We start from the raw sequence: 13,868 nt of genomic DNA, 5'->3' as shown, positions 1-13,868 counted from the left end.
ATATGTGCCACTCAGATATAAAAAGAAATATCACTCTTGTTGTGCAGATTCTTTACAGGTATATAATTCAGCCCAGTCATCTGAAGAGTCACCAGACAAGGCTTGGGGATGACAGGATGACTTTGTATTCCAGCGTTCAGTGATTTCATACAGTCAGCTTCACAAGGCGGGGGTAATGTGGAAACAGCAGATGTTCTCTAGGGAGAGCATAAAAATATAAATCAACTCTCTGTATGGGAGGTGGAGATGTGTCGTCCCGAGTCCCCATGCACCTTCTTGCATTGCTTTGTTGAAGGGTAAGGATGTTTGATAATTAAGTACTGCTGTGTAGTTTAAGTAAAGCTGTGGCCTATTTTTTCAGATCTCTGTCCATAAGTAGTCTGGATATTAAAATCTGTAAACCTTGAAGAAATATTCTAGGTGGGAAATTAACAGAAAGTTTGCATTCAAAGGTTTGTCAGCATCAATATTTCCCATCAGCGTCATGGACATGAATGCTTTATTTTATTGGTGTGATACTAATTTAGTTTTCTAAACCAAAAAATGTAATTTATTTATGTTATCTAAAATCCATACAGGGACATGAGAAGAAAAAAAAAAGATTAAAGATTAAAAGCATAAAATTGTGAGTTTATTGACTTTTTCAACACTTTGTAAAACTAGATTGGTCCAACAATCAAATTCTATTAAGAAACTCCATCCAACTAAACTTTCCTCTGAGACCAATTTATCTTTTCAGTAAGATATAATCTAGTTTCTAGCATGTTCCAGAAAGAAGCCTGTAAGCTCCAGAAGAGTAAATCCCAGGAAAGTCAGCTGGGAGTTGTGGAAAAAACCTTGTAGGTTCTGAAAAATAAATTCTGACTCCCAGAAAAGTACATTTTAACCAGGTAAGAAGATACTGTCTATTAATACTCAAGCTTTTTTATGAATATGTCATTTTTAGTCACAGATTCCTAAAAGCATTATCCCCGAGAACAAACAAAAAGGAAAATAATGAGAAGATGGACCCTTAAGGTCAGTCTGAAGCCTGCATGTATGGATGTAAGCTTTTTGTGAAGATCACCGCCAACACAGCTGACTTTCAGCTCTGCCAGCTAGGCAAACTAACCGTGTTCCTCAGGCTCACATCAGCCTCCAAAGTGGTAGAAGGTTAACCTTTGGTTGTTTTTTTTTTCGCTGAACCAAGCAAACACAGAGCACCATCAATGACACACAGAGCATAAACCTTTACTTTATTCCCCCTTTTTTACAGCAAATTAAAGTTTTGTAGCTTTTTCCGTCTGATTTTACGGGAAACATCTGGATCGCCCGCACCACTGGAGCGCTGGCCCCAGGGTGATTTTGAGCCGCTCAGCTGCTAGGGCCCGAGATAATGAGCTGGTATCAAACGGGCTCCTACGGATAAAGCTGGCCTTGGTAGGAAGGGCTGTTTGGCAGCATCAGAGACCACCAAGCTGAAAGTGACTGCGGACTATTGCATCTGTTCATCTTTTATAGGTGATTGTGAATGAATTCATTGATGTTTTTTCTTCTTCTTACAACATAAACTCTGGTAGGAAATACAGAAATAAAGCACTGTAGGAATAATTGCTTCCTATTTCTGAGGAAATCCCATTTTTTTATACTTCCATCGCAAGCAGAGTACATTCAGTCATATCTACAACACTTAACCCGTCTCCATCCAGCAAATGCTACATCATACCTGTAAGACATTATATTAGAATAGTTGGAAAATGTAGATGCTTCAAACTAAAATATATCATTGATAAATCAGTGCATAGTATAAGTTTAGAGAACAAACGGTCAAAATAATAGTCCAAGAACCAAGAAAGGGACCATCACAATCTAGATTGCAAATAAAAACAAAACATCTTACAATAAATCTGTTTTCATTTCCATTTCAGACAGAGGGGGAAAGTCACAGAACAATAAAGCATGGATGTAGAGGAAATGCAGGAGTGTTGGAGCAGCAACAGGAATCTTTCCTTTTCTCCAGCAGCTGTAAGACTGTGCAGCAGAAAATGATCCCAACAGACCATTGCAAAGCATAGTAAATTTGAACAGCATCTCCCTACTCTGTGCAATGTACAGCTTATGTGCAACAACTATTATATTGTCTTCATTTTACTTCCCGTTACCTTTCCTTAGTCACTGGACCATATTCCATATTTTACATCCCTACATATCTATAAGCAGTCTTTACATACTTGGACATTTTTAACCAATAAAGTGTGTTTTTTTTAAGAGTTGTGATTTTACTACCGTGGGATACGTAAAGGAATATTCTTTTCATATATTCCCTAGATAGATTACCTGATATTGATTGCATTGTATAAAAATTATGATTCAGTTTCACTGTATATTATTGGATCTGAATGAGATGTATTAAAATAATCGGAACTGATCTCAACTGAATTTTAACTGTACTGGAGAACTGTATGTGAGCTGGGCCTGATTGTGAACGTCTCTGAACAGAAATATTTAAACATCTGAAAGCTGAAGGACTGAGAAAGATTTTGATTCTAACTGTTGCCTTTTTAACCAACAGCTGATATAAATACTTCACCTCAAACGTTATTGATCTTCCTAGAGAGCATTAATGTGTTCAAGTTGTACAACAAACATTTAGCATCCCAGCGTGTTTATTCATGCTGTAGAGCTGCAGACAAATGCATTCAAAGCACCCATAAGCATGTTTACGCAGCAGAATATATTTATATATTTTACAGCAGACGTTGGGGGTATTGCTGTCAAACAAGAGGCCCACAGCAAGCCAATCTCTGTGCTTTGTTTTATAAAATTCCATAAATCAGTTTAATGTGCAGCTCTTGGTTTGTTTAAATTGTTTACATGTTCAAACATCTGCATTCTCACAAAAGCAGCAAGTGTGAAAAAGTCTCGGTGGTTACAGGTGTTTCCACCCCGAGAGGTAACACACTTTTCGGTCCCAGCTGGATAATAAAGAATTTTAACACAACATTATTATTCTATCTCAGGCCTAAATGAGCTAATATTAGGGGGTCAGTGTGAGGTTTTATTTAAGCATCGGTCCCACAGAGCACCGGTTTTCTCCAACAGTCCCTGAAAGCAGCAGCCCGTCGTTTACAATGGGCTCCTGTTTTACGCGGAGATTGCATCTAGAACCGCATCTGGGAAAACTGGATGTAAACAGTCGAAGGTTTGAAATACAAAATAATTTATTCAGTCGTAGTTTAGTGGTCTTTGATTTATTTTTATTTTTTTTTAAGCCTCAGGCGGAGTTATTGTCCTTATCTGCGGTCGAAGGAATCGCAGTTTAAACACGGATTGGCTGCTTCTAAAAGCGCACAAACAATTTATGTGGCTCAGCTTTATTCCCTGCGCTCTTAATGAAGCTGGATCTTTATGGGCTCTACTTTTCTTTTTTTTAACGGGGGTTTCTTTTCATAACAAGCGCAGAGGGGAGGGGAAAGGTCAACTTCTCACACCCAACACAGAGGAGAAAAATATCCCTTTAACGAGAGCTGGGTCTTATTTAAACTTATTAGACCACACTTTTTTATGATTACCTAAATATATTTAAAATAAAAAACACAGAAAAAGCACATTTTGCTTAAAAAAAATACCCGTTTAATAAATAAGCAAAAACAACAGTGGGAACTGGACCGAACAGAAAGATCGTTGGAATAAACCCCATGCAGCGAAAACACTCCGAATTGCATTGGTCCCTTTACAGGATATAGTTACACAATTATGTACAATATGCTTTCATATATTTATATATAAATTCATAATCTGGCTTAAAGTCTTTGAAAAACAAAATAAATCTCCATGTTTAGGAAAGGAATGGCTTTGGTGAGAGTACAGGCCGTAAATGCGCACAGCATAGATCTGTGGCCTGCTGCGCACTTTGCACAATTCTGTCCTCCGCGGTGTGATGAATCTGCGTCCACACACACTCACTCACACACACTCTCCGTGCGTCTGTAGGCCTCTGCTCCATCCTTGACCTCTGAGGTTGATCAGTTCTTCAATAATCTCTTTTACATTTGGAAGCAAACAGTCTGAAATATTAAACAGAACAGAGAAATGATTAATCAGTCGTTCACATTCACTGAAATGCGCACAATCTGAATTGAACTTTTCTCTCAAAGAAACTGGGAAGCCGTTAATGAATCAATTATGAACCCCAAAGCTGAGTAAAACCACATGGACCGTTGGTTTATGTAACTGGTCCAGCTGCATGTTTAGTAGGAGGCACCTGAGACACAATCCTAAAACAATAGAAACCAGTTCACCTTAATGGTCTCACAGAAATAAACAAATGCGGTCAGAGGCCTTTCTTTTAAGTAAAAACAATTTGTACGCACCAAAACAACAATGCTTTTTATTACATTTATCAACAATATTATTATTATTAATAATAATAAACAGTAAAATACAAACATATGCTAAATTAATAATAATAGTATTTTTGTTGGTCTTTAGACATAATCAGGCTAAAGACAGTCAGAAATATAACCCAACTTTATACTGGCTCTATAAAATCCTGCTTGTTTTTGTCACTAGACATACACCATTTAAAGTCATCTTCGCTAGTGGGATCATCATATGTGATTTTATTCTAAATACACGGCGCACCTGACACTTTCTGACCCTTAGCACAGGCAGGTGTTCTTAAATAGACCTGTAGACTACACTGCCTATAAGAAAACATGGAAACGTAGGTTAAAAGACGTCTAAAAACGTGCAACAGGCTTAACCAAGTCTGACTCTTCATGCTTTTATAAAGATCAAATTTGTGCAGTTCACATGGTATAAAAAAGTTCAATTTTTAACTGTTTTTTGGCTAAATGTAAAGACAAAAACTGGACAATCTTAAAAGACAACAACACGACGGCAATGAACATCTATTTATGTCACTGCTAGGTCATCGGTCCAATTAAAGTTTCACTGCAGCTAAAAGCGACAGTAAGAGGACAGATGATTTTAAGGTCCTGTCATAAGGGAACACTCCAAGCATGAACCAAGCAGGCTGCTAACCGCAGGCCGACTGCTCGTTAATGAGTCCCTCTGTTTTTATTATCTTGCATCTTGAACTCTTCATGTCCAGCCGAGCTGCCCATTCCTGCGGTCTGCGCGCAGGAAAAGCCTCTATTGCGGATATAAATTAGCCGTGATGGCACCACAGCTGCTGCCCTCCTTTCGGCGCACCCCTCCATCCTCCCCAAAGAACAAGTCTCAAGTTTAACGCGATTTAGGGCGGATAATTTCTGACCTGAGCATCTGACAGGATGCTTACGGGATTGCAAACAGCGCAGGTCGGAAATGGTTCTGTTCTGCCAGAAGCTCAGAAGCTGCAGCAGTCAGACGCAGAAGCGTTACAAAATGCCAGTGGCGGTCAAAGGTTGAATGGGGCCTTGAGCAGAATTTCATTTTGGGGGACAAGTCCTTCACCCACCAAGCACCACAGCACACTGATGTCTGTTTAGTATTCATCATTTCTGTGATTCATATTCAACATGTTTTATCATTAAAAAGTGATCTTCAGTCACATTATTCACTGAGGTTATTTCTCGACTTACTTATTTGAACCTTCGGCTGAAGAAGTAAGGGATTAATCAGTACCAGCAACTATTTATTGACATTTTATTGAGAGTTTGTAAGAACCTGACGCCTTTTCCCCAAAATACATGAAAAGTAAAATATAGAAGGAACCTGGAGCTTTGCTGTATTTAAATGGAGTTGATTTAATGCAAACCCATCTACAGACTATACATGGACACTATCTGAAGTTTTATATTAAACGGCTCATTAAGGCCTCTTTTGACTATTTAACCTGCACTGACAGCATGAATACGTTTATCTATTATGTTTTATCTGCAAAATTTAAACTAAGACACTAACATTACTTCATTTTTGATCATTTTCCTTAATGTTCCTTTCAGACATATCTATTTTTATTAATTCATTTACCCATTATTTTTATTCATAATCAATATTTTCATCATTCCACTTTTGTGCAAATTAACCATTCATTTCTTAATTAAATATTCTTCCTACTCACCTTACATGTTATTGTTTAGTACTGAAGAGGCTCACTTGTAACGCTGTTAGGACTCACCACATATATTTGATCAAGTCTAGCGAGCATTTGACCATTGTCATGTTTTCAAACTTGTGCTAATTTTTAGCTAATAATTTAAAGTTAAAATAAATAAAAAAAACACCAGAGATAAATAAATAAATGTTTTCTTTTGCTCTTCAGAGTTTTCAGCAAATCTCAGTGAATTGAATGCAATGTTTTAAAGTGACTGTTCCAACAAATGTGATCTCCGATAAAAAGTTAAAACTAATCCTGGTACGTTTTTAATTACATCAAAACCAATGCACATTTAAAACAATTTAAAGCATTTTTTTTTTTTTTTTAAATCTGAGTGAATTTAAAGTATGACGTTATGAGAAGTCAAGTCCTGGGGACCCTGCACGTTTGGAGGCCCTACGTGTCTGCTTAGCTCGCTTGTGCCTCTGGCTGGATCTATAAATGCTAAGATAAAAGCTCTTACAGCTCAGAGATGCACTCAGCATTTTTCTGATGTGCAGCACAATTTTCCTTTAATATTGGTATTTGTTTCCAAAGCACGTCTTAACATATTTTAGAGATAATGAATTTCGAAATGTGGAGGGAATCCATAGAAACCCTGGTTAGTTTTAACACGATAAGCTGCGTGTTCTCAGGTCTCAGTATACCCACCGCTTTGGCATTGTGAGTGTTGGTCTCTGACTGCTAGTGGGATGCTGACATAGACCAGGCGCCCTCCATCCTCCACACGGAGAAGGCGTAACTGAGTCTTTCGTGCGCGACGTAGCTGCAGCTGGACATCTTGCTGTCCATCTCGTCGCTCTGCAGCACCTGGTACAGGAAGTCTATGTATCTGGAGGCCAGCTTCAGCGTCTGGATCTTGCTGAGCTTGTCCGACGGCAGCGTGGGGATGATTTTGCGCAGAGACGCGAAGGCCTCATTCAGAGACTGAGTCCGCTGGCGCTCCCGGACGTTGGCCAGGACCCGCTGGTTCTGCAGCTCCTCGTACGACTGGCTGCTGTTCGGGCTGGGCTTCTTGCCCCGCTTCACCGGACCGGGACCAGGGCTGCTCCCGCTGCCGCTGCCGCTGCTGTCCTCTCCGGACTTCTTGCTGTGCCTCCTCTTCCTGGAGAAGCGCTTCTGCTGCCGCTCCGGCTCCTCCTCGCTCGTCACCAGACTATCCACAGGGGAGACCGGGGAGCTGGAGCCCTCTTCCATCTCTTTCTTGAAGAAATGTAGAGACAGAGAGGAGAACAGGGTGTCCACCTTCGAAGCCGTGGTTACAGAATAAATGTAAATCCTTTAAAATGAGGAGGAGAACTTCAGAGATGCTCTTCTTCTAACAAACCGAGCTCACTCTGGCTGCCGGCCTGGCCCTCTCCTCTCACAGAAAGTTTTTTTGAAAAGATTTTTTTTGGGGGGAACTTTGTCCTAACCTCGGATGCTAAATAGTTTTGAGTGCAATGGGAGTGGTTTGGTGGGCGGAGGGTGAGTCCTGGGTGCGCCTATGTCCGATGAGCAGGAGGTTTCATGCATCTAGATGATTTACGGTCACAGGCTGAAGATCCTCCTGCTTTGATTTGATTTGTTTCTGCCTCTGCAATAAAACAGAACCGATCATTTTTTTTCAAATCCCATGATCCACCAAAATAGATTTAAAAGATATATCATTCGGCTTTTAAAAGCCTATTTATTAAAAAATATATCAGATATTAAAAGTTGCCTTACTGGTAGCAGGTGTTACATCTAGTTTATAACGTTTTTTAAATGTTTTGTTTGTATTAAAATAGTCAGAAAACCCGCATTAAATCCGTTTGCTCCTGCAAGTTTCTACCACGACCCAACCATCCCCTGACCGCTTTCATAAAAAGCATCCATGCATGACTGGCCCATAACCAAAATGTGTTTTAACGACAGGGTGCAAACCTTGGAGACCAATTTCCACTCGGCTTCTGGAGGAAAGCAGCCAGGATTTTGCCTAAACGACCTAAAACGATAAATGGAAACAGGATGGAGGCTTTGTCGCCAAGCAGCCTGCTGTCTCTGGTGTCTGCGCACAAGCATCCAGCCTCTTCATCCGTTGTCCCTGCAAAGGCGCGCAGGTAGCTTACATTACAGGATGTGAAGGTTCTCAACACGTCTTCAAGGTTTTATCACATCAGCTGACTGCACCTGTTTGGATTCTGTCTCTATGTTACTAAGGACTGATTGTGCGCAAGGGACATCCCTTCCTGCGGGAGCATAATCTCATCCTAAAATGTTTAGAAAATTACACAATTTGATTTAAATACATGTATTCAGCAGGGGAAATATCCCACATTAACAAATAATTGTTTCGAACAAAATCAGCACTGGCATAATTGCTATCTCTAGTCCCTATAAAATATATCCAGCAAAAGCATTTTTTTGTTTGTTTCTTCAATATTAAAGAGACTGTCAATAACCTATCCACGACTTGCTCCTTCCCAAAGATATCAATATGACGTGAAACAGAGGCCCGTTTCTTATAGTCACCCTCCAAAATGGGAAATACCTGAGAACGTGTCATTCAGGTAAGATAAGTGTTGCTATTGGTAAGTTATTGAATGGCCACGAGAAAACAGCTGCTTGCCTAAACCTAAACTATAGTCAGAGCAATAATTGAACAGTTTTAAAAAACTGGAACTGTAAGCATGGCAGGATGAGGATCCATATTTATCTTGCCACCACACAAACTGAGAAGGATGTTAATTGATTTAAAAAACATCTTGAAAGCTTACTGTTAGAGAACACCACCCAGTCTCAATAACAGTCAAAAGAAGTTACCTACGTGGCAGCTGCTTGTTTGCATGGCCAGAAAAAGCCTTTTCTGTCCTACAATTGCAAACATAAACAGGAGGAATTACTAAACTCCACTGGAACTTTAGATGGAACTGTGTGCTTTGGTCAGATGGGTCCAAGACTGAGCTTTTATGTAAACCATTTTAGGTTGCTCTGGTATAAAACAAAGGTTGGGTATGTGGAAAAGCACCTCATGCACACTCTTAACTACACCAAAGGATCTGTGATGCTGTGGGCCTGTTTAGTGTTCAAAGGCCATGGGAACCTTACTGTAGTGCATGGCATCATGAACTATTTGCATTATGAGATGATCCAAAGCAAATAGCAAAATCAACACTGGTTCACTGGACATAAAATCAACCTTTTTCTGTGGCCATCTCAGTCCCAGGTCCTGAATTTTTTTGCGTTTTCTCCACCAAAAGAACTCTCATCCTTGAACCGCTTCGGTTCGTGGGCCTTCAAACTTTGGTGCTTTGTTGAGCACCATTTCCACCAGTTTTGCAAACCGGGCATTAGGCATCAATGGTGGACATTACACAGTGAGGGTGGGGGGGGGCACACCATGCAAGAACAATGGTATATGTACAATGTTTTCATTTGCATATGTTCAGCATCTGCGAGTGTAACAGAAACCAATAGTTATACAATAGGTGTTTAGTGTGTTTTTGCAAACATAAATAATGTTTATACGGTTCGTTATTCGTCTTCACCGCCGTACCTGCTGCTTCAATTGTCTGCGACTTCGACCCATCCCCAGGTGACATTACGGTTTTTGCAGAAGAACCAAGTATTCTGCGGAGTTGAACCAGAGTTCGCATTTTAGAACTTCTTTTTGTTGGTGGAAACACGCGTCACCGATTCGAAATCACATTTAGAAACCGGAACGGGCTCTGAACCGCGTTGGTGGAAAAGGGGCATTACAGAAAATTTGTGGGCTGAAGAGAAGAAAGCATAAGACAGGCATAGGGACACTGGACCATCTAGAGACATTGTGCAAAAGGAAACTGCCAAAGATCCGGGGCTCTGTACAATCTAAACTTGTGAAATGTTACAACTAAAGTTCTGCTCTATTGTCAATAGGGGATAGACCTGAGTAATAAGAGCAGGAGTACCAAAAATTGTTCTATCAATAATTTTACAGAAAATATTTAATAACATGTAACATTTCCCTCACTGAGTAACTGGGTATACTCAGATTAAAGTTTTTTTTTTTTTTTTTTGCAGATTTCAGTGTGAGCTTATGTTCCTACAACAAACGATAAATTTACTTAAAGACGTTTTACCATCTTTACCACGGTTGCTAACAAGTATGGCCAGGACTGCATTTTCAGACAACCAATCCTTTCATGTAGCAGTTAGCTTGACAATGCCTTAACAACTTTTTGTCATCAAGTTTTTCTAATAAAGGTTAATGCGTTTGTTGAACTTTATAATTTTCCTATGAAGGGAAGATACAAGTGAATCTATTATCAGTCAGAACTGTGTTGAGTAACAGGCCTGTCTTAGTAAGCAATTTGACTAAATTACACTCCAAGAAAAATATGTGAAAAAGATCAAATGTCAGTGTCAGTGTTGTGTGTTTTTATACATCCAGGGGAGAATGCTTGGCCACTGCAAATGAGGTGGAACCCATCACCTCCTGCTTGTTGTGCAACACAGTTTGAACCCATGAAATGCATGCTTGCTTATGCAAGAAAGCCTGGTCTGCTTTGCGTTTCAGGCTACACTTACTGTCACAGCGCTTTTCACGCAGCGCCGGAGCAGTGATCCAGACTACGCCGATCTGCAGGATACAGCCTCATGGTGGAGACTGTAATGCTTCACATGTGCCAGGAGAAAAGTAATGCTCAAGTATATGCACACTTGCAGCATTAAAGAAGGAATGTGAACTCACAGAATCTCACGCACACATACACACTTTCCCTGATTGTGACCTCTGATCTTCAGCTCCACGGCTCAGCTGCAGGAGGCCTCCGAGCTCAGGGGAGAAGGTCCTGACTTTGTACAAAGCAGAGTGATCCTGTGCAGCATCTGTGAGGCAAGCTCACACATACCAGTGACAACAGTGTGTAAAAAGACCTATTTTCCCTCACTGTCTGACATTAAATCAAGCTAAACATTTCCTTTTTTTGGGTCAGTTAGGATTATTACTTTTATATCTATTTGCCAAAAGCCAGAATAATAACAGACAGCTATTTTCTTGGTGAATTTGTATTACTGTCTTTAGAGTCAAAAGTTTACAGCTTGGGGAGAAATGTACGTATTAGCTCCAGGACAAAAGTAAAAGACCTTATGAAGATGTTGACTGAAGTCCTGTACCAAAATGTACTGAAAGGCCACTCAGACAGGAAGAAGCCATTACTACAAAATAATATAAAAAGCTCAATTACAGTGTGCAAAAACAGTCAGGGACAAAGACCGTATGTTTTAAAGACATGTTCTAGTATCTGAAGAAACTAAAATATTAATGTTTGACCGGAACATTACATCAGCATCATATTGTGTGGGTGTTTTCTGCAGGAGGGACCAGTGCGTTCGAAACACAAAATAAGTGCAATCATTAGGAATGAACCTATGTGGAAATGCTGGAGCAGTATCTGAAAACATCAGCCATGAAGCTAAAGCTTGAGAACAAGCCTTAACTTTATTATATAGACAAAGTAGTTACAAAGTAGGGCTGCATGGTGGTGCAGAAGGGCTCGACACCCGGCCGGGAGGTCTTTCTGCGTGGAGTTTGCATGTTCTCCTCATGATTGCATGGGTTCTCTGCCTTCCTCCCACAGTCCAAAAACATGACTTTTGGGTTTACTGGTCTCTCTAAATTGCCCTTAGGTGTGAATGGGTGTGTGCATGGTTGTTTGTCCTGTGTGTCTCTGTCTTGCCCTGCGATGAACTGGCAACCTGTCCAGGGTGTACCCTGTCTCTCTCTCGCCCCTAGAATGCTCGAAATAGGGACCAGCTCCCCCACATCCCTGTATAGAAGGAGCGGGTATAGAAAATGGACAGATGGAGTTACAAAGTGGCTTAAAAATAATACAATCTATCTTTTGGAGAGACCATAACAAAGTCCCAGTCTTTAGTCTATGTTGTGACAAATCTAAAAGTTGTGTGTGAGCAATGTGGCCCACAAACCTGACTCAGTTTGATCTGTGAAAAAGAATTGGCCAAGATTTCAGCAAACTATTGTAGGAAGCTTGTGGAGGAAACCCAAAACATTTGACCCAAATAAAGTAAAAAAAACAAATCTTAATAAAAAAAAGGAAAAACATTAATTACTCGGATTAATGTCAGACAATGAGGAAAAAGGTTATCCTATATGTATATATGACTATTACAGTTCAGATTCACATGAGCTCATCACAGCCATTAATTTAAGTTTCATACTTAATTTTTGGCTTTTACTGATGCATTTAAACTGTTCTGTTTTTAGGGAAGAAAGACGACAAAACACACTTTCAGTGAATAATTAAGAAAATATACATGTGTGACCAAGTATGAACATATTACCACCTCTTATGTTAAACGTCCCTTAGCAAGTTGCACTTTGACAAAATGCTTTTTTAGCCATCAACAACTTTCTGGCATAATTCTGGCTGGATATTTGATAGCTATGCGTGGCACAAATAGCAGAGCCTTTTCAATTCCCTGTGGATGCTGGTAAGTGATTCATGTTTATCTCACCCGATGTTCTTTGGAGTTTAGAGGGATCTTCAGTCTCCAAACCCCCCCCCCCCCCCGTGAGGAATGGAAAGACATAAAACGAGGAGTATTCACAAGAGAATGAGGTGAGACAGAAGAAAAAGAGGGATGGTCTGCCTCACAGATCAAAGATGAGCTTCAGCTGTAACTCAGCAGAGCGGGGTGACGTACCTCTGTCTTGTCTGATACCTCTGAAATGGGCTCCACATGGGTGGAGGGCACCATCTAAATGAGTGTACATCCTCTGTGTTGTCACAGAACCACATCCTAGTTGCACGTACCGCCATCAGCCTCCAGAAGACAAGACAGAGAGATGTCTAGTAAGGCTGAGAGGTGATGAGAGGCAAGAAACAGGTTTGATATGGAACAAGAGAAAGGGATTAGAACAAGTAAGAACCGGCCAAATGTGTGGACCTGTGAGGATTTATAGAAAGCTTTGATCTGACACGAATGTGTGATTTGTTAGAGAAACTTTACTGTGCGTGAGGCTGCCAGGACCAGTCACCTTTGACTTCCACCACCTCCACCAGATTGCTGCTCACCCCAAATAATTTTCATGAGAAGAACCGAAGCACGTCTGCTTGTATTTTTGCATCTGCCACAAACTCATGTTCAAAGTTCACCGTCATGTTCACCGTCACTGTCATGTCCTACATCAATGTGTCTTACATTAATCTCTCAGTCTGTGCACTTGCATGTGCAGTGCCTTGCACAATGATTCATGTTTAAACTTCTTCAAAATTATGTAAAACTTCAATGTATTTTAATAGGACTTTTTGTGATAGACCAACACAAAGTAGTTCATAGTTGTAAAATAAAACAAATCCGACACATGAAATGAAAAATAAAAATCTAATACCTCTAAATAAAATCCACTAGTCTTCATAATTCACCTAATTAGTCAACCTGGGTGTAATTTAATCTCAGTATAAATACAGCTGTTCTGTAGAAAACAGAACAGCTCTGGTGCGAGAATCTGTCAACATTAGTTGTGAATTTCACAAATCAGGCTTTAATGGCAAAGTGGCAAAAGAAAAGAGCTGTTGAAAGAATGCCACAAAAAATTACCATTTGCAGTTTGCCATCAGTCATGTAGGGGTCAGATGAGACCGAAACTGAACCTTTTGGATGGAGCTAAATGGAGGCCATTCCTGGAAGAAAACCTTTAAGAGGCTACTACAGACTGTAGACTGGTGTTTATCCTCCAGCAGACCCTAAACAAACAGTCACAGCTACAATAAGGGGTTTAGAACAATGCATATTGATGTGTTAGAATGGTCCAGTC

The 13,868-nt window shown here is 40.1% G+C and overlaps 1 protein-coding gene across 1 annotated transcript; it reads right to left on the bottom strand.

Moving 5' to 3' along the window:
- Positions 1 to 1,214: 1,214 nt before the first annotated feature.
- On the bottom strand, positions 1,215 to 7,500 carry twist2 (twist-related protein 2). Its single transcript, XM_047369612.1, has 2 exons — positions 6,737 to 7,500; positions 1,215 to 4,046 (listed from the first exon to the last, which is right to left on the bottom strand). Exon 1 carries the CDS (start codon positions 7,280 to 7,282, stop codon positions 6,770 to 6,772), a length of 513 nt encoding a protein of 170 aa, XP_047225568.1. The 5' UTR covers positions 7,283 to 7,500; the 3' UTR covers positions 1,215 to 4,046; positions 6,737 to 6,769.
- Positions 7,501 to 13,868: the final 6,368 nt, after the last annotated feature.

This window comes from Girardinichthys multiradiatus, chromosome 7, assembly GCF_021462225.1.
Source record: "Girardinichthys multiradiatus isolate DD_20200921_A chromosome 7, DD_fGirMul_XY1, whole genome shotgun sequence".
NCBI lineage: Eukaryota > Metazoa > Chordata > Actinopteri > Cyprinodontiformes > Goodeidae > Girardinichthys > Girardinichthys multiradiatus.
This window is presented reverse-complemented; position numbering and strand designations above follow the sequence as displayed.